The sequence below is a fragment of the Palaemon carinicauda genome, chromosome 3, assembly GCF_036898095.1.
Source record: "Palaemon carinicauda isolate YSFRI2023 chromosome 3, ASM3689809v2, whole genome shotgun sequence".
Lineage (NCBI taxonomy): Eukaryota > Metazoa > Arthropoda > Malacostraca > Decapoda > Palaemonidae > Palaemon > Palaemon carinicauda.
The window spans coordinates 137,249,890-137,271,528 of NC_090727.1; the positions used below are offsets into that span (position 1 = coordinate 137,249,890).

Here is a 21,639-nt window from a genome sequence, read left to right on the forward strand (position 1 = left end):
AAGTTAGTAGCATTTGTATGATTTTGGAATGCAGCCTCAATAAACTGACTTGTTCAATAAAATTTTCAATTTATTTTCTACTATATAAACTCTGCTCAGCTGGACACATATTATGGGCAGTAAGCTTTGTGTGGACTGCATTAAGAAGTGGCTGAGAAAAAAAATAAGTACATTATAATTACCGTATAATAATGTAGTGAAATGAATCGGGCAGTGGCAACATGTCACCCAAAATAGAAACTGGAAGAGAGGCTTGTATGATAATCACCTGGTACACAGTTTGGGGTCATGGCTGCTGGGGCAGAGGATGGTGTGGCCTTTTATTTGAGATCAAATCAATATTATTAGCCAGTGCTTAGCCTTGCATGATCCAGTCATCTCAAGAACTGTTGCACATGACCTTATTTTGAAAATATGCTACAAATATAAACTACATATACAATGGATGACATTATGATCTGCCCACACTTTAAAAGAAAAAGGAATTATGTACAATATTCAAAACATGATACATGGTTATCATTTCTTAAGCCTGGTAAAAATAAAGGGGGAAAAAGGAATGCTTACTATACATTTGTCATGAAAATATGCATTAAAATTTATGGAATATAGTAAAATTACAAGCACATTACATAAATAACAAATTAAAAATACCTTATGAACTACAGAATGGCTCACTTTTCGTCAGTCTTAAGTTCTTTCCTAATATAAGCATCCTACTATTTCTTTTTCTAAACATCTACCTTTAAAGTCTTTACACTTGCATTACCAATAATGATGTCATGAGAAATATAAAATTTACCATATGTAAAAAGTAGAGAAAATAAACTGGACTTTACATACCTAAAATTATCATAAATATTGCCAAGTCATTATTACTGTACAAAGAAGAATAAATTCTGCACAAACATAATTACACGACCGAAGCAAATGGAGAAATGAATTCTAGTACTGTGCAACATTTCAACAGAACCAAATGATGGATATTGAAGATATATAGGAGTTACAGTATATTTAAAAATCAATCTTTAAACATTTAAATTAAATTTGACAAGAGGAAAGAGAGAGGGAGAAACTTAAATACATCTTGGCAGGAAATGTGAGAGGAGCCAAGCAAGATCAAATAATAACTTTAATGCCACTGACCCAACCTGTACCTCAGCAGCCATGACATAAGTCTTGCCAAGCCATATTGAGTCTCTCGCAGGCATAATATATATAGTGTATTTGTATATATGAAATATATATATACACATATATATATTCTGCACAACACCATAACAATTTGCTACTATACGTATGAAAAAAATTATAGTAGCCCTTTAGACATTTTCTTACACTTACCAATGGTATTGTGTGTTAAGTCTAGCTGTTATTTCTTATATACATTCCTTTATTAACTTCATATAAATATAGAGTACACCAATCACAAATCAAAATATTATTGCTGGCATTAAATTTGCTAAAAACCGAACCATTCTTTTGAACAACAAACAGATAAAGCTTAGTTCCAGACAACATTCCCAAGGCTAATAACAAATATGAAGACATTAAATGAAAACCATATTTCTTCAATGACTTAGAGCATCTAAGACTCAACTTCGCATCCAAACTCTTCAAAAGGAAAAAAACCAAAGGTCTTTTAAAAAAAGGGTGAAGGGGGGGACCTAATGACCAGGCACTTTTACTGGCCTGTCAGCATCTGCAAGACCTGTGCAGCAATGCAGCTGTCAAGTAGCTGCCTCATGTCTTTTAGCTTCTTTAAAATATATATCATATAGGTAATGATACTGACATTTAACTTAATTATTCTTGTTTTGTTAATGAACTTTTAAACTGGTTGGTCATAAGATGAAGATTTGATACAACCTCCCAATTCAAGACTATATCATTCATTCGTGCCAAATAAGGGTGAGTGCCACTAGATAGTGCTGGTGTAGTATAACAATAGATTACCAATAACCATAAAAATAGGTTTAATATCTCCTACAAACTACTTATTGGTATGAGGATGGGGAGGGCACTTGAATTGTACAGACATGAGAGATAACATAACTATCATTATCCTGTCTAATGTACTGCATGCAATACCATTATTTCCACTTTCTTTTACCTATTATGGGGTTAGGGATGAAATCAATGTACTGTTGAGTACTTTAACAAACTATTTCATGATTCCAAAGTTAAAATACTTTCATAATGGTGTATATTTTCATATACATATAATTTTTACTACGTCCACATGTAAATATTGAAATATACTACACCTCACATTACCTTTTCTTCCGGCAAAGCTTCACAAAAGCATCACCTTCACTCACCCTCAATAATGCCCTAAACTTGACAGGTAGCCATGACTTCTCTCTTCTGTCCCAAGGTATATGTGACTAATCTTCCCCATCTTCCAGTTTCCTCTTCTGACCTCGGTTTTCTGCACCTGTAACAAAATGAAACTTGAATTACCCAATATTCATAGGACCAGTTCATTTTAAATGTTGCAATAAAAATAGTTCAGCACATGAGAATGATGTACCTGGGTAACTATCTCACTCATTTTGAAACTCATTCACAATATACTTTTTGAACATTCATTACTCCTATCATTAGAATATATGCAACTGCTATGAGCTCCAAAGAATGGGTAGTATAAATTCTAATTAAAAGTTTACCTTTATTATCACTATTACAACCCTATATTGCTAAAATAGTAACATGTCCAAATGTTAACAAGAACGCCATTCTTTTGTCTAACAGATAGCAGGTCATCAATCAAAATGTGCATCTCATAGATCCAGAGGTATCCACAGTACTTCTAAACCAAAAACTTCTGTATTTTGTGAACAAATTAGAGTTTTACCAGCTTTTCATTATTTTTTTTTTCTAACCACCATTTCTTTTAACCTCATACACTTTGGTATACTCAAAAAATGTTGAAGTGGCTATCCTGGAGGGTACAGTCATACTTCTCTTCACGAAAGAATCTGTAACGAAATTTTCAAGCTGCGAATCGAGATGCGAATTTTTATGACTCAATTTGCGAAAAATGTTTTATTTTAAGAAAAGAGATTTGCCAGCCAGGCTGAGAATAAGTGTCACCCAATAAAAAGTTGAAGAAAATGGGTTTAGACAATAAAAAATGTAACTAGTCTACAACAGGGTTAACTATAATAGTACAGTACATATGGTACTGTATATTTTGTATATGTACAGTATTATACTGTATGTATTGTATTATTTTCCATTTATTATTACAATATGTTTTAATAACTTAATTTACGCGTATTAAGTTAGTTTTGGTTTGAATTATTCAAATGTATTTGGCTGTACAGTATTTCATTGTGGTTATACTGAAGCTTTATTATAAGATTTAATGTGGTGTTTTGTAGAGTTTGGAACAAATGTGGCAATTTGCCTGTGAATGTGACTCACAACACGAAAAAATCACTTTACGAAAGCCACTCCAGAATGAATTAATTTTGTGTTGTGAGGTATTACTGTATTTAGCCTTGCATGGGGTATCTGCTCCACCATGTTGACCAGTTTGACCTACTTTTTTCTATAGTCTATCGGTTTCATCAACCACTTTATTTATATTTCCTTTAAAAAGATTGTTTTTATCATTATTCTTACTAATATAGTTGTTAAGTATGATGTATCTTTAATATTACCATTAATTCTTAAGATGTAAGGTTATCATAATAATGATATCTAGATTTTTTAAGAAAAAAAAAATTATAGCAAATCTTTGGGACCTCATGACTCAAAAACACTTATTCTCACTTGGGTAAATTTTTCTCACTGACTTATTGTTTGATTTTTCTGGGTCGACCTGTGGCGCCCGGTGAAAAGAGTCCTTCTTGTATATCTTTTCTGATAAAACCTTCCAATTATACCAGAGAAAGATAAAAGCATGGAATGCTGAGGTTACAACCCTCGCGCGAGCACCTTTTGGGTGTCGTGTATAAAGCAAAGGCGCGTGAAATCCACTATTCACAGGTTGTCTTCCATTTAGTTAATTCCTTCGTCAAAGGGATGGGCCGATACAAAGGCCCTAGCCAACCCCCAGCGCCACACCACCCACGCCACGACGCGAGCGCCATCTGAACAACATCCTTCTTTTAGGAATCTAAAGTGTTGAATTGTTTTGTGGGGCTCTCGGTCTTTTTTATCAATCGTGGATTTATTTTGTCATGTCCGAAGCTCCATCTTCACACATTCCAATGTTAAGTACCATAGTTTGTTTTGACAGTTTTTTATTGTACCGGGCTTTTGTTTTATATCCAGTATAGTCTGTTTTATTATTTCCGTCTGGCCTTTCATGGCGGCCATTGTTTGTTCACTTGTTTGGGAATTCATCTTTGTCTGCCCGTTTAGTACTCTGTCACTTAGGTTCTTGGTTATGTCCCTGGCCTTATGCCTTTAGAACCGTTATTATTTTTTTTTTTTTTTTTTTTTTTTGTGTATTTATGCTCATGGTACTTTTTGCTAGCAAGTCCAGCCTACGAACGAGATAGCGATCTAGCTTTGTATTTGTTTAGTACCCGCCCCTCCGAGGCGTTCGTCACTCGACTGTGCTATTTATTTTAAGTTTTAGCAGATGCTATTCTTCGATCGTAGTGTTATATGGATGTACAGGTTTATTTTATACGTTTATAATAGTGTTGTGTGTTTTTTAGTCCTGTCTTTGTGTTTAAGAGAGCGAGAGCTTGGGGTCCCCGATTTCTGTTCGCAGTCACAAGTTACCCCTTTCTCTCGTTTTCTTTCTTAGCTCCGGTGGGGGAGCGGATTTCCCGTTTTCCGTTTTGTGCGTTCAACGGGTTCTCCCTCCCTCACCTCTCCCCCTCTGGGTGGATGATAACTTACGAGTTATTTATTTTTCGTGACTTTTCAATTGTTAGCGTTATTTTGGTCCGTGTTTCGTCCTCTCCCCGTTACGGCTCGGGAGTAGTTATGAACGTTTTCCACTCCGCCTTGAGTTCTACTCCGCCATGAGGGATTCTCAATGACTTTCGTTCTATTGTTATATTTATAAATTGTTTACTACATGGGACGGGCTTCATATCGTTTAGATACGACCCTCCGGTGGCCCTTACTCCGGTCTCAGGCCATGGCCATATCCACAATAGCCTTTGTTATTACAACTGTGTTTGTTATTCACAATAATTATTCAGGACCTTTCTTCTCCCTCCGGCCTCACCGGAGATCGTAAATACGCTTTACTATGATCTAAGCTTTAGACTTTAGCTGCGGCTTAGCTTTTTATCTTTCACAATTGAATTATTAGCCACAATTGAATTATTCAGGGCATCTCATTATCCTCCGGCGTCACCGGAGGTCGCCCATACACTTCACACTTATATTTGCCTTGCCTTTAGCCAAGGCTCCTTTATTCAGGACATTTCATTACGCTCCGGCCTCACCGGAGGTCGCCCATACACTTCACACTTATATTTGCCTTGCCTTTAGCTAAGGCTGGTGTTTATATTTATTTTAAGGGCATGTCACTGCTTCCCCGACCCTTGGAGGTCGGCGGATTGCTTTAAGTTAATTATCCTTATGTCATTAACAGACATTAGGTGCATTACAAATATACAAACAATTGAATATTAAAGTGCCAACAATGGTATGGGGCGGTATCAACTTAAAGGTAATATTCGGTTGTTTGGTCAATGCAATATGGGTGCTTAGGGAATTCAGTGAGTGCCGGAACTCTAAAATAATAGGTTTTTTATCCCCTTATCAGAGTTTCAAGAAACACCAGACTCATGTCTCCTTTCTTTTACAGAAGGCCCGTTGTACTGCTGAAGGATGCCCTGCCTCGTTCAGCGACCCCGTTGGGCATGACCTCTGCCGGTCTCATGCACACTGCTCCATTCCCTTTATCCAGGAACCGGGACAGGCCCAATACCCGGTCTGGTTCCCGGATTTGTGCTCGCTCTGTTACGAGCTGTCGTCAATTCTACTGAACGATGATGTAAGTGGGTTTTCCCTTTGTTCCTTATTTCTCGTTAGCAGACACTAATATAGACATGAATATGATATACACAGTATATTTTGGAGGGCAAACCCCCTCCTCCATCACTAATCACTGCAAATCTTACAGGCCGATGATGTCTCTCTTCGTTCAGCAAGGGCTACTCTTCATCCGTGGGTGTCGGGCTTCGGCAGGAATGCCCCGTCTGGCGCACCCTATCTCCTCGATGGGGACATGGCCTCCCGCCTCTTCCCAGGCTCGACTACTGCTGCAGTCTCCCCTGACCTTGCTGCCCCCTTAATTGAAGAAGTCAGGGCTACCATTTCCGTGGAGGACGAACCCCTCGTACCGATGGACATGGCGGGTCTGGATATATACGTAGAACCCAGGGACGAGCAGGTAAGTGGTGCCGAGTTGGTAGAAACCCTTTTCTCTCCTACCTCTTCCTTTCTAGGTTTTGATAACTCTAAGGCTTCTCCTCGGGATCCCTCTGCCTCCGTACGACCCAAGGTGAAGCCACTTCGAACTTATAAGACTTCAGCTTTGCCAGTATCAACGTCACCGGTCCCCGGTCCCTCGACAGCTCCTGATATTCATATTGCTCCTCGTAAAACCACTACTCCTAAGAAGTCTAAGTCTACCAAATCCAAGAAAAAACCAACGGATGGCTTTCAGGTACCCTGGGCTGATCTCCTCCCCATCCAACTGATCAAAGGATTGGTCAGAGATCAAGTTCAACATCACTCTGGTGCAATAACAGAGATTAAGGATATGATGGCTACTTTGATCCGCGCCGGAACTCAGTTTCCTCCCCCTTCTGCTCCAGACGCATCGAAGCTGCCGCCCTTCGATAAAGACAATCCTTGGCGGTTTGCCTTGCTTCTCCATTCGTAGATGGTTCCCTAACTCTGGAGGGCATAGGCACCCGCCCTCTAGAGGACCTGGAGTTCTATCCCCCGGGCCTAGCATTCCCGTTCAATGGTTTTGTACGGTTAAAGGAACATGCATTGGTCCGTATGGACAAGGTACCGAAGGAAACGGTCATATTTCCAAAAGAGCAGGCCCAGGCTATCTGGGCCAGAACACTATCAGAGTGGGGGTGTATTAACTCCAAGCTCACCCCACACAAAGGTGCCTACACTATTTTTACGACAGCGGCCTCCATCTCTTTGCCGCTCATAGACAAAGTCACAGAGCTGACTATACAGGCCATCAAGGAAGGCTCTTCCATGCCGGCTCTCAAGGAGACGGACCCCACCTCTTTGCTTATTCCGGGTACCTCGGCAGCCTGGGATGCTGCGGCTTCTACCTTCACGGTGGGGAAACTAGACCCGGACTGTGCCTCTACTCTTTTCTCTGAGAAGCTTCCCAGATTAATAGAGAGTCTTCTCAAAACTGAGTTCGAGACCCGTACTAGACTTGCTAGGTCCCTCCAATCCATCACCTCCATGGAGTCCCTAGCATCTCTTTACCCAGAGGAAACGCTGTTCAGAGTCGCCACAAAGAACCAGCTGCTATCCTACCAAATAGACCTCCATGATTTCTGGTCAGCTCGGGTTAGTTGCAGGAAGTTCGTTCTGTCGGAGGCCACCATCAGGCATGAGCCGAACAGACTGATAGCGTCCTCCTGCTGGGGTAAGACCCTCTTCCCTCAGACAGAGGTGGATAAGGTTCTTCAGGACGCAGCGAGGGCAAACCAGAATTTGCAGGTAAGGTGGGGTCTCTCAGCCAAAAAGAGGTTCGAACCCCAGAGACACACTTCTTCAAGAAGAAGCAGAGGTTTAGTCCTTACAAGGCGGCCCGGGGTACCTCGTCCCCACAGTCTTCCGCGGCCTCGACTTCTCGACAACAGGCGCCTCTTCAGCAGGTAGTCTACCTCGCTGCTCCCCCTGGTACACAGCCCAATCTTTCACCAGACAGGGCGTTCCTAGCTAAGAACGAGGACCCCCAAAATAGGTGGTCCCCTTGGAAGATTATTCCTCTTCTCCAAGATACTTCTCTATGTCCGGTCACCACTCTCAGGGCCTTTTTAGCCAGGACTGCTACCCGATCGTCTGGCCCCTTGTTTATCAGAGAACAAGGAGGTACCATTTCCATATGTGGCATTAAGCAACAGATCCTATACTTCATTAAACAAGCCAATCCGGGATCATTTCCCCATGCTCATGATATCCGGTCGGTAGCTACCTCCATCAACTATTTCCAGAATATGGACTTTGATGACCTTAAGAAGTACACGGGTTGGAAATCTCCTATGGTCTTCAAACGCCACTATCTAAAGAACTTACAGGCTCTTAAATACCCAACGGTTGCAGCTGGGAGCCTTATCTCTCACCATTGATCTTTTGTTCTTCCTTTCATCCATCTCTTCTCTTCTCCCTCCTACCCGCCACTCGCACCACGACGCCGCTTCCTTGGTGGTTCGTTAGCCCTAAGTTTATTACATATTAGGTTAATATGATTGTAACTATTATTGTTTACCGTTGTTATAAGGTTGGGATATTCTTAGCCATGTCAGTTTTGTTGCATGTTTTCCTCTGATACTCGGAGGCTTCCCTGTTATCATGTTTGTTTAACCTTACTCTAACTATGCCCTGTGGCTAGTTTATGTTTTATGCCTACTTACCTTAATTATATATGATTTTCTTTATATGGTGTTGTTTCTCTCCCCTTATTAAATTAGTAGTTATTGTTGGGCTTGGAAGGCATTCTCTGGTACATTTTCACCGGGCGCCACAGGTCTACCCAGAAAAGGGATTTTGACGAAGGAAAAATCTATTTCTGGGGAGAGACCTGTGGCACCCGGTGAAACCCTTCCCCTTTATTTTACACGATCCCACCCTTTCCTTTCCAAGCCATCATGGCCAATACAGAAGGATGTTGTTCAGATGGCGCTCGCGTCGTGGCGTGGGTGGTGTGGCGCTGGGGGTTGGCTAGGGCCTTTGTATCGGCCCATCCCTTTGACGAAGGAATTAACTAAATGGAAGACAACCTGTGAATAGTGGATTTCACGCGCCTTTGCTTTATACACGACACCCAAAAGGTGCTCGCGCGAGGGTTGTAACCTCAGCATTCCATGCTTTTATCTTTCTCTGGTATAATTGGAAGGTTTTATCAGAAAAGATATACAAGAAGGACTCTTTTCACCGGGCGCCACAGGTCTCTCCCCAGAAATAGATTTTTCCTTCGTCAAAATCCCTTTATTAGAGAGAAAGATATCAATGAAAAGAGGAATAAAAATCACACAATTTTGTGTAACAGAATTCTGATTTGCCTTCTCTTTTTTTCATGATTATTTTACATTTAGATGAAGAAAGTTAAGAAAAAATTCCTTTAAAAAAAAAAAAAAGGAAAATCCAAAATCTGTCACACAGAATTACTCAATTTCTAAGGAAGTTTTGATGGTATGATTTGCAATACAATTCGTGTCATATTAAGAGAAAAAAAATGTACCTAAATTTTTTTTTAAATCATATTTTTGCTAATAAATCAAAAAGATTTTGATCAAATGACTTGAAATGTTTATATTATTATTATTACTTGCTAAGCTACAACCCTAGTTAGAAAAGCAGGATGCTATAAGCCCAGGGGCTCCAACAGGGAAAATAGCTAAGTGAGGAAAAGAAATAAGGAAAATAAAATATTTGAAGAAGAGTAACATTACAATAAATATCTCCTATATAAAGTATATAAACTTTAACAAAACAAGAGGAAGAAAAATTAGATAGAAAACGGACGTTGGTTTGGAGGTACTACCTCAGTTTCTTGAAGGTTGAAGGGATGGATCGTGATCTCCCTAGGATGGATTACGTCGGCGTGAGGTGGTGTTATGCCTCTCATCCTCCTCTTCTGTCTCTTAGCAATGACCTCCTTTACCTTCACTGGCATAAAGGGTAAGTTGGCCATATAAGAGTCAGATGGAATAGGCCCTTCAGCACGGGATCGGGGTGGAGGTGATCTGTGCACTTTGTCTGCTGTCCACTTCCTTCTAGGGTCCTGACTCCCAACTAACGAACTTGATGAGGGTTCCAGGGGGATCCTAGGGGTTGCCTTTACTGGAAAAGTCGGAGGTTGCGACGGTGGAGGAGCCACATTCAGTCTTCAGGAGGGTGGATATGAATGTATTCACCCATGCAGGAAGCTTTGATCCTCGAGGTAAACCCTGGAATTCCTTAGGAGTGTCTCCTTTGGGTGGAACTCTAGGAGCTCCAGTCGACAGAGGTGATAACGTCTGAGGCAGAGTAACAAGTTCCTTCGGACGCAAAGGTAGGTCTGGACTAATAGGTACATCCGCAAACCTATTAAGATGCTCCTTGAACCCCACTGGAAAGGGTGTCGGTCTTCTGCTGGATGTGGAAGACGCTGATAGTAGAGGCGAAGGTGTTGGTACCGCACTTTCTTGCGGGTCCGACATATCTGCTTGTGAATTTCTCGCGGAAATCGCAGATTTGCTTGTGAAATCGTGAGATTCACACTCAAAATTGCGAGTTTCACGTGTCAACGGACACTATTTACAAGCAGAAGTGCTTGCAACAGGAGCACTAGGAGCCACACAGGAAAAGGAAGGTCTAGTCTTCCTGCTGCCCCAGAGAAGCACCTACATCCGTCGCCAGAGAAGGCCTCTGAGTAGGGACTCACTAGTTGGAGATCGTGTCACACTGGGATGCATTTCCAAGTGTCGCGTAGGCACTGGAGGTTTAACTGGACGCCTGATTGAGGAATGGTCATTCTCATCATCAGGTTTGGTCCGAGGTCGTTTGGAAGAAGGTCTGGGTGAGGGGCGACGTGCTGATGGACTGCGCGTAAGCCTACCTCTACCTCCCGACAAGGAATGCCTAGACCTTGATTGCGAAAGCGCGGTTCATGATCATGAACGGGAGTGTCTAGCTCTCGTTCGAGAACGGCATGAACATCGCGAATGCCTATCTCGCAAATGTGAAAGGTACCCTCGTGAGCGTGAACGCCGCCCTCGTAAATGGGAGCGTCGTCCTAACGAGTGCAAACACCGTTCTCGTGATCTAGACCACATGCGTCTGGACCTAGCTCTAGACTTTGCTCGTGAAGAGGAACGCCTCCGAGGAGAGCGTTGAGATCGTGAGTGCGAGGTTCCAGAGCTGAGCGGCTTCTAGAAGGAGAGCACTTAGATCGTGATGACCTACGATTCGCAAGATATTCCAATTGTCGCGAGAGGCAATCAGGGGAAGTGTGTCAAGAACAGCGAGGCGATGACAATGCTCATCCTTTAGCGCTGCTGGTCCCCTGAAGATCTACACCTGCAACATGCAGGTTCCTGTGGGGAGAAACAAAGGGATGGATGAAGTTTAGGGGACGATGAGGTCTCAGGATGGAGGGGGTTCATCGTTGGAGAGGTGAACGCGAACGATCACCTTGTCCATACGTGGAAGGGCCAGGAGAAGACGAAAGATGGACCTCGCACAATTCCAGAGCATGAGATGTCGTCGGCTCCGGAGAAGGGTCTGTCCTGGCACGAAGCTGAAGGCGGCGCAGCAGCTCCTCCTTCGAAGGGGGTCCCGAAATCCCTAAGGACGACCACACTTGCAGCAAATCTGAAAGGGAGAATGGGTCGCCAGTGGCCGGAGGAGAAGTTGCTCCTCTAGGGGAAGCAACAAACCCCCCGGTACCCCGGGGTTAGAAAAGTGTTAGTCGGTCTGCTCTCCTACTTGATCGTACCTTGGAAGACCGCGAGCGAGAAGGAGCTTCAGAAAGAAGGTGCGTGAATAAGAAGAAGACGCTTTCCTCGCCCCCGAGGGAAAAAGATCGCACTTCATCTCCTTCTTCCTATGTCGCCCAAATCTCTCCCATTGGGAGGCAGGCCACTCCCTACACTCTGTGCAGGGTGAACCCTGCTCGCAGCGATGCCTTCTGCGCGAAGGACACAAGGAATGCGGGTCGGTCTCCAACGAAGACATTAAAGTACCGCACGCAGCATCCTCGCGCCTTGGACATGTTTGCATGAAGGCGATCGTAGAGAGAACACGCACAGCTGAAAAAGGAAAAAGTGACGTCTCTCACTACTGTGAGAGCATATATAGAGGCGGCTGGGTACCCCCCCAGCCAACCCGTTCAAGCGGTTAGGCAGGGTTGCCACCTCGCAATTGACTAAGTCTAATGGTTACCTCCCAGCTACAGTAGGGTCCCGAATTATGCGAGACTTTGGTCGATAAATGGCCCTGCATAAATGGAAAATTGCATATTTCGATACATAACAGGAATAATTCCATTAGGGCAATGGCAAATAAAAATTTGCCAATTCAAATGCGTTTACCACCCATTTCCTTTTCTTTCTATATAATATTCTGTATTTTTTCTAATATAAAATTGCTCTTACAAATAGATAAAACGTTTAAAATGTTCTAAAGTTTTAATAACTTAAAAAAGGTTAAAATTACACGCAGGAAGGGTGTAAATAACGTATATTTCCTCTTATAACACGACCTAAATTAGAAGTAATTTTAATAAGTTCAAGTCATATCTGTTGTATAAGACTACTGGTGAATAGCAAAACCATCACTGTATAGACTAGCTTTTGTTGTATCGTTGAAAATCCAAAATTAACAAAATAGAGGCGATTTTATATCATGCGTTTCCTAACCACGCCAAAAAACACACCATCAAAATTGTAATCCGTTGTTTTGTTCACGTTCATCTCTGATAATAGCGAAGAAACGAACGCCTTTACACGTCTTTAGGTTACTTTTTGCAGCAACAGCTATCTTACCAAGTATTGATTATATGATAATTTTGTGTTTACCAATGTTGTTTTTCTTAATTTTTCTTAGAACTTCGAAATAAATGGAATGAATGCGATTTATATGTTTTTCCTAAAGACGCCACTTAAAACAAAAATCTTACATTTGTTTACTGGACACTCTATCGTTGATTATTCATAATGAACAAACGAACGCATTGAAACAAATGATAAAAACAGAGAGAGAGAGAGAGAGAGAGAGAGAGAGAGAGAGAGAGAGAGAGAGAGAGAGAGAGAGAGAGAGAGAGAGAGAGAGAGATTTTTTCTGGTATCAAATCAATCTCAAGGTTTTTATAATTATACCGTGTAGTATATAAAACAAATCTTTGTAAAACAAATCTATAGTGTTTAAAATATGACACAATACTGCCGACTCGCTACCAAAATTTAGACTATTCACTGTCGATAAACGAACCCAGCTTACGTGTAAAAACCCTGAACACCCACAGGGAAAAATAAAGCTTTTATATAGACTGTACTAAACAAAAATAAATGCTTAATATGCCATCATTAACACTACCATTAAAATTATCGAAAGGTTAGGCAAAGATAAAGATTGACGAGAACATAACCATAATTCTGTTTACATTTTGTCAGCTGCACTCGCATAGTTAAAATTGATTTCATAGTTGATATGGAATTTTCCCTTAGATAGGCTATCACAATTATGAAATTATGTTAACAAAATTTAAGGTCAATATCGTTTGGTAACATTTATTAACAGTACCAATATACTGTACTTGAAAAGACAATAAATTTGATACATTTTGTAGGGCTTCACTCGCAGACTTTGAGCAGCTTCACAGATATAGAAAATTTATTTTTGAAAACTAGTGACAGCATAAATAGGGAATCGCATAATTCGGAACCATACTGTACGCAGAAAGATAATCCACATAAATAACGAAAGGTTTGTTAGTATGGGAACAAACCTACTTTCAATACTTGACCACTTAACAAGTTCTTTCAAAAGACTAGGATACATTCAATATTCTGCTTTGTGTGAAAGAAACCATAGAGATACACTTCCAAAATATAACTTGTTAAAGGAAGGGGGTATGACTGTACTTGAATGGATGGTGAGATTGTTTAATACACGTTATATATTGTAAATGGACTAGGTGTGCCCATGTATTATTCCGCTATACAAAGGTAAGTGTAGTAATTCTAGGGTGTGGTTGGAAAAGTGTATGGTAGTGTCAATTAAAAGTAATAAGGATGAAACACAGGATGCAATCTTAGAAGTGCAGGATGGTTTTAGAAGAGGTAGGGGATGAATGGATCAGATTCTTAGAGTTAGGCCAATATGCAAGAAATATTTTGGTGTAGTTGATAGGGAAGCCATGTGGAATGTGATGAGGTTATATGGAATTGGTAGAAGGTTATTGCAAGCAAGAATTTATCATCATCATCATATACCAAAGGCACTTCCCCCAGTAGCCGACATCAACAATGAAACAAAACAAAAACAAAGAAGGGGAACCTCTACACTCTACGTTCCTCCAGCATAACCAGGGACCCAGCCGAGTTCAGTTGGTACTGCTAGGGTGCCACAGCCCAACCTCCCACATTATCCACCACAGATGAAGCTTCATAACATTGAATCCCCTACTGCTGCTACCTCCGCGGTCATCTAAGGCACCGGAGGAAGCAGCAGGGCCTACCGGAACTGCGTCACAATCGCTCGCCATTCATTCCTATTTCTAGCACGCTCTCTTGCCTCTCTCACATCTATCCTCCTATCACCCAGAGCTTTCTTCACACCATCCATCCACCCAAACCTTGGCCTTCCTCTTGTACTTCTCCCATCAACTCTTGCATTCATCACCTTCTTTAGCAGACAGCCATTTTCCATTCTCTCAACATGGCCAAACCACCTCAACACATTCATATCCACTCTAGCCGCTAACTCATTTCTTACACCCGTTCTCACCCTCACCACTTCGTTCCTAACCCTATCTACTCGAGATACACCAGCCATACTCCTTAGACACTTCATCTCAAACACATTCAATTTCTGTCTCTCCATCACTATATTTCCCCACAAGTCCGATCCATACATCACAGTTGGTACAATCACTTTCTCATATAGAACTCTCTTTACATTCATGCCCAACCCTCTATTTTTTACTACTCCCTTAACTGCCCCCAACACTTTGCAACCTTCATTCACCCTCTGACGTACATCTGCTTCCACTCCACCATTTGCTGCAACAACAGACCCCAAGTACTTAAATTGATCCACCTCCTCAAGTAACTCTCCATTCAACATGACATTCAACCTTGCACCACCTTACCTTCTCGTACATCTCTTAACCTTACTCTTACTCACATTAACTCTCAACTTCCTTCTCTCACACACCCTTCCAAATTCTGTCACTAGTCGGTCAAGCTTCTCTTCTGTGTCTGCTACCAGTACAGTATCATCCGCAAACAACAACTGATTTACCTCCCATTCATGATCATTCTCGCCTACCAGTTTTAATCCTCGTCCAAGCACTCGAGCATTCACCTCTCTCACCACTCCATCAACATACAAGTTAAACAACCACGGCGACATCATACATCCCTGTCTCAGCCCCACTCTCACCGGAAACCAATCGCTCACTTCATTTCCTATTCTAACACATGCTTTACTACCTTTGTAGAAACTTTTCACTGCTTGCAACAACCTTCCACCAACTCCATATAACCTCATCACATTCCACATTGCTTCCCTATCAACTCTATCATATGCTTTCTCCAGATCCATAAACGCAACATACACCTCCTTACCTTTTGCTAAATATTTCTCGCATATCTGCCTAACTGTAAAAATCTGATTCATACAACCCCTACCTCTTCTAAAACCACTCTGTACTTCCAAGATTGCATTCTGTTTTATCCTTAATCCTATTAATCAATACTCTACCATACACTTTTCCAACTACACTCAACAAACTAATACCTCTTGAATTACAACACTCATGCACATCTCCCTTACCCTTATATAGTGGTACAATACATGCACAAACCCAATCTACTGGTACCATTGACAACACAAAACACATATTAAACAATCTCACCAACCATTCAAGTACAGTCACACCCCCTTCCTTCAACATCTCAGCTTTCACACCATCCATACCAGATGCTTTTCCTACTCTCGTTTCATCTAAAACTCTCCTCACTTCCTCTATTGTAATCTCTCTCTCATTCTCATCTCCCATCACTGGCACCTCAACACCTGGAACAGCAATTATATCTGCCTCCCTATTATCCTCAACATTCAGCAAACTTTCAAAATATTCCGCCCACCTTTTCCTTGCCTCCTCTCCTTTTAACAACCTTCCATTTCCATCTTTCACTGTCTCTTCAATTCTTGCGCCAGCCTTCCTTACTCTCTCTACAGGCAGTAAAGCATGTGTTAGGATAGGAAATGAAGTGAGAGTGTGATGTTGCCATGGTTGTTCAATTTGTTTGTTAATGAAGATGGAAGGGAGGCAAATGCTCGAGTGCTTGATCGAGGATGCAAACTGATGGATGAGAGTGATCATGAGTGAAAGGTGAATCAGTTGTTGTTTGCAGATGATACTGTATTGGTTGCAGACTCGGAGGAGAAGCTGTGTCGATTAGTGACAGATTGGAAGGGTGTGTGAGAGAAGGAAGTCGAGAGTTAACGTGGATAAGAGTAAGGTTATGAGATGCATTAGAAGGGAGGGTGGTGCTAAATTGAATGCCATATTGAATGGAGAGTTACTGGAGGAAGTAGATCAGTTTAAGTAAATGGGGTCTATTGTTGCAGCAAATGGTGGAGTGGAAGCAGATATATGTCAGAGTGAATGAAAGATATAAAGTCTTTGGGGTAGTGAAGGGAGTGGTAAACAATAGAGGGTTAGGAATGAATGTAGAGACTTTTGTAAGAGAAAGTGATTGTACCAACTGAGATGCATGGATTGGAGTTGTAGGGAATGAAAGTGACGGAGAGACAGAAATTGAATGTATTCCAGATGAAGTGTCTGAGGAGTATGGCTGGTGTATCTCGATTAGATAGGGTTAGGAACAAAATAAGTAAGGGTGAGAATGGGTACAGTATTAGAAATTAATTAGCAGCTAGAGTGAATAAGTGATGAGGTGGTTTGGCTATGTAACGAGAATGGAAAATAACTATCTGCTGAAGAAGTTGATGGGAGAAGTACAAGAGGAAGGAAAAGGTTTGGGTGGATGAATGGAGTGAAGAAAGCTCTAGGTGATAAGAGGATTGATGTCACAGAGGCAAAAGTGTGTGCTAGAAATAGGGATAAATGGCGAGCGATTGTGATGCACTTCCAATAGGCACTGGTGCTTCCTCTGGTCGCCTTGGTGACTGCTGAGGTAGCGGCAGTAGGATATTCCGCATAGAAGCTTCATTTGTGGTGGATAATGGTTGAGCGTGGGCTGTGGCACCCTAGCAGTACCAAACAAACTCAGCTGAATCCTTCGTCAGGCTGGGAGGAGCAAAAAGTCCTCCTTTATTTTTGGTACCTAATCCCCCACCAAAATTGGGGATAGATATATAAATAGATAGACAACTTTTAGACAAATTTAGAGGATAAAATAGTCTTTTCAATAGTTTTTAAGTAAAACAAAAATATATGTTACAAAAACGTAGGGGTTTGAACTAACCCCAGAAATAACATTGTTTTAATGGGGCCGAGTTATAACCCTTAAAGGACGAAGGTTTGTATCCGTGTAGGAACAACTAGGCTTTACAAATTTGGAAGACATATATAAAATTCCTTGAGGAAGTAAGCATTAAACTACTTAAAAGTAAAGAAAATTGGAGCAACATATTTCCTTGTGGTTGAAGCTACGATCATAGAAACAATTATAAAAATGGCAGTGGGTTGGAAGGGACACTTGTTTACTCATTTGTCTCTTTCCTATTGGAACAAATGGTTTCACATATGACATGGTAAAACTTTTCTTTAATTTTATATGTATTTTGGTCAAAGATTTTCATTCTTAGAATGAATAGCACATGAATCCCAGTTAGTTTCACTCCTATAGATGATACAGATGATGTCTGAACACCTTGCCTTCAAAGATTTTAGAACAATTTTCCTAAGTAATCTTTTAAGTATAGTAGACAGACAAACAGGGGATATATAGCATCAGAGGTACAAGTCCCTTATAAAGTGTCCATGGATGGTAAACCTAGCATATAAAATGGTGTTCCAAGTGAAAAAGTTCAATATATGTAATACTGGATATCAAAATGAGTCTTACCTTCCTCCTCTTCCTCTTCAACTAGTTCATCATCATCTTCCTCTCCTTCAACAGCCTCATAATCATCATCACCACTCTGAAATTTTAAGGGTTAATTAAATACAGTATTACTATGAAATTTCAGTCTTCAAAACTTTTCAAGCCAGAGATACTTTTTTTTTGCATCCAAAACTTCATACACTTGACTGAAATGGCTTTAACAAGTTGTAAACACAATAGTCATCAAAGATGTGAGACAGTTCTGTTTAATTACCGTGAACGTACTCAACCTCCAATATAGTTAGCAGATAAGAAAAAATCTGGAATGAAGTTATGAAATTTGCTTTATTCAATGTTGGATAGTATGGTATACATGTTGGAACCTTAGGAGGAATAATTATGTAAACCACAAAAACTCTCGCCTTTCTAAATTATATCAGGACTTACTTGATGTCCAGCATAGTGTAATAGAATTTCCTCGAAGGTGATCAAAATTCAAGACTGAAATTTCCTTACTGGACAAAGCATTTAAGGCATCCCTTTTTCCTTCTAATATCTTAGGTATTCTCTACACTCAGAGGGGAGAACATTATACAGTGCAATAATGAAGCGTGCAACATATGAAAGTATCACCAGCTAACTTACAGGATTGTAATCTTTGTACAGGGCATCAAGAGGCACATCTTCTTCATCGTCATCTTCTTCCTCTTCTTCCTCCACTTCTTCTTCGTTTATATCATCAACATCCTCCTCCTCTTCTCCAATGTCCTCCTCTTGATCATTATCATATTCCAAAACACCTTCTTCTTCTTCTTCGCCTAGAGAGGAAATTTAAACAAATAAACAACGGAACTTGAAAAAAGTTATAACGGCTGATAACTAGCATTAAATTTTACAGGCCTAATTTGGTATCTGTCATATATTACTTGAATTGAGAAAACTAGTTAAGCGCTCCTCAAATCAGAAAATTATATAATGATGCAGATAGTCCAATTTAAAATAAAAAAAAAATAAAAAAGTATCCCTGATTAATACTGTACAGTACTGGCTATCTAACCCCATTATTATTCTCATGGGCTAGCCCAAAAGCTGTTCCTGGTGTTAAAATTTAAAATTGTAATAACTAGTAGTTTTTCACAATTTGCTATTTTATAAGTAAAATATTTGACACATTGAGTGGTGTTGTATCTTTTTAATTCGAGTTTGTATCAGTTACCTCTGGACTGATTTGTGCTAAACGTGAAGAGATTATTGTAAACTATATTTGTTATCCATTTAAGAATTTTGAATGAATCTATGAACTGTCCCATTAGTCGTCAAGTTTTTAGATCAAATAAGTTCATACGTTTCATCCTCCGTCTATATCCAAGTTGCCTTAGTATCAGAACTAGTTTTTACTGCTTCCAGTATATCTATATCTTTCTGAATACTTGGAGCCCAGAATTGGACTAAAGTTGCTTGAAAAAATCAAATGGGAATGATGAAAGTATCATTAGTACCCAAAATATAATTATTTTTAGAGGTGCTGTATGGTCTCCAAAACCCTCCCTCCTCTCCTCCATATCTTCATATTCTAGTACCCCTGATCGTGAATGGAAGTTATGACATAGGAACGCTGGCGCTAACTAAACCATGATTCTTTTCTGAGACACTGCGCATGACATTCCTCATGGCAGACCAATGTTCAGCTACCAAGAAGCTGTGACAAGTTTAAATGAGCCTGAAATTGCAGGTTTTGCCTATACACACAGAGTCTATGCTTAGAAAATTGATACATTGACCTTACAGCAGGGGAACAATATTTCTTGGTAATCAGATCGTATTGGATTCCCTGTCCTAGCCTTCAACAGGAAAGTCCTTGGAAATCACACATCTACTAAAATTAAATTTTCCTTTCCTCAAAATTACTTTATCTGTAGTTTAACCGAAAGTTATAAGAAATATTGAGTTTTATCTATCCCTACAAATAAAATCTATAGCTACTGAAAACTAAGCACTCACCATCCTCCTCCTCTTCACTGTTATCTTCTTTGTCAAACCTGTAATAAAAGACCAAGAAAACTGGTTAGTCATACTATCTTTAGAAAGACTATATATTCATTAGATTAGCGCTTTTATACAAAAAGATTTATATGAAATATCACAGAATTTTAAAGTAATTTGTATTATCCATAATTATATAAATCTGAGACCTCTAATAGAAGTATATCAACTTGACTGGAATTCAACAGTTAGAATTCTTATGATACGTGTTGGTAGTTTCTGATGGGAGGTGGGGGAAGCACCCGCCCCTCACAAGTGCGCACACACGAGAGAGAGAGAGAGAGAGAGAGAGAGAGAGAGTGTTACAAGGATTCTGGATGTCTCAAAGACTTTAGTCCATCCACAGAGACCCCATTCGCTCTTTGGTAGAGAGATTTAGTTTAAGCATTTAGTCGTTGTGATTTTGTCTAACTTATTCTTGAACTTGTTTACTGTGTTACTGTTTATTACATCGGCTGGAAGCCTATAACCTATGTGCATGACTTCACATTTCCCATTGTTGAAAGGCATTTGCCATTTTCTAGACCATTTTCCTAGCTTCACTAGATCCTCACTTAAGGCTTCTACCTCTTCCTAGTTAGTAGCATTTATACATACTTTAGTATCGTCGGCAAATTTAGCTATTCTACTAGTCAATCCCAATTCTATGCTGTTAATGTAGATCAGAAATAGCAATGGGCCAAGGACAGATCCTTGAGGTACTCAGCTTGTAACAGCTCCCCACTATGAAGCTTCTCCATTGAGAGAGAGAGAGAGAGAGAGAGAGAGAGAGAGAGAGAGAGAGAGAGAGAGAGAGAGAGAGAGAAACTATGTGCTATACACTTTTGTAGGATACACGAGTTATATACGAGTAATTTTTAACCTCCATATGGTTTATATTTGCAAATGACGTATCAAGACGTCATCGTCTGTATCACCAGCCATGTTTTTGACGTATAACGACATGATCGTAGTGAAGGGGTTAAAACAATTCATCGGCCATCCAGCTCACGATGAAAATATATTCCCTACCTAAAGGGTGATGGTTTTTATTTCACATAGGAATAAATTGGAAATTCAACCAGTTACAAACAGATGACATCGTACTTACCCATCTAAATAAACAAGTGAGGGGATAAGGGCAAATACTTTCTCTCTGTAATTTTCTTGCATAAATACTTCACAGTTGAACAGATCTAACGTCACCAAGGTTTTCAGGTCCTTCTGTAAGTCAAAAAATAAATAAAAATCAGTATGATTGTTTATAAGACAGGGAAAATAAACAGCAAGTGATTACAGTAAGTCATATCTTTTAGAGAATGTACTAGCATTTAAAAATATTTGTATTTCATAGATGAGAAATTTTAAATTACTGGTGATAGATTATACAATTTCTACATCTGTAATTTGAAAGGATCCTACATCTTTGCATATGCAATTTCAATATCTAGATATTAATTCTCATAAGTAATTTCAATATTTGCATAATAAAAGTATAACAATGCCATGCTTAGGATATACTGTAAAAAAAAAAAAAATTACATCTCATACTGGTAACAGGAATGCAAGTCAGTAATTGATCTCTTTTGGTGTATAAATATTTAAAATTTCAAAACCAACCATGTTACCTATATGTAAATTAAGAACT

At 40.1% G+C, this 21,639-nt stretch overlaps 1 protein-coding gene across 1 annotated transcript; it reads right to left on the reverse strand.

The window, feature by feature from the left end:
• Positions 1-1,320: 1,320 nt before the first annotated feature.
• Positions 1,321-21,210, reverse strand: LOC137638573 (acidic leucine-rich nuclear phosphoprotein 32 family member B-like). Its single transcript, XM_068370744.1, has 5 exons — positions 21,103-21,210; positions 19,971-20,008; positions 18,615-18,787; positions 17,991-18,066; positions 1,321-2,437 (listed from the first exon to the last, which is right to left on the reverse strand). The coding sequence occupies exons 1-5, from the start codon at positions 21,162-21,164 to the stop codon at positions 2,388-2,390; spliced, it is 399 nt and encodes a 132-aa protein (XP_068226845.1). The 5' UTR covers positions 21,165-21,210; the 3' UTR covers positions 1,321-2,387.
• Positions 21,211-21,639: the final 429 nt, after the last annotated feature.

Coding starts and splice junctions, on each gene's coding strand:
- LOC137638573 (XM_068370744.1), bottom strand. CDS start 21,164: ATGCAAGAAAATTACAGAGAGAAAGTATTTGCCCTTATCCCCTCACTT. Junction 18,788..19,970: donor CAGTGAAGAGGAGGAGGATG/GTGAGTGCTTAG, acceptor TTTCCTCTCTAG/GCGAAGAAGAAGAAGAAGGT. Junction 18,067..18,614: donor TGTACAAAGATTACAATCCT/GTAAGTTAGCTG, acceptor TTAAAATTTCAG/AGTGGTGATGATGATTATGA.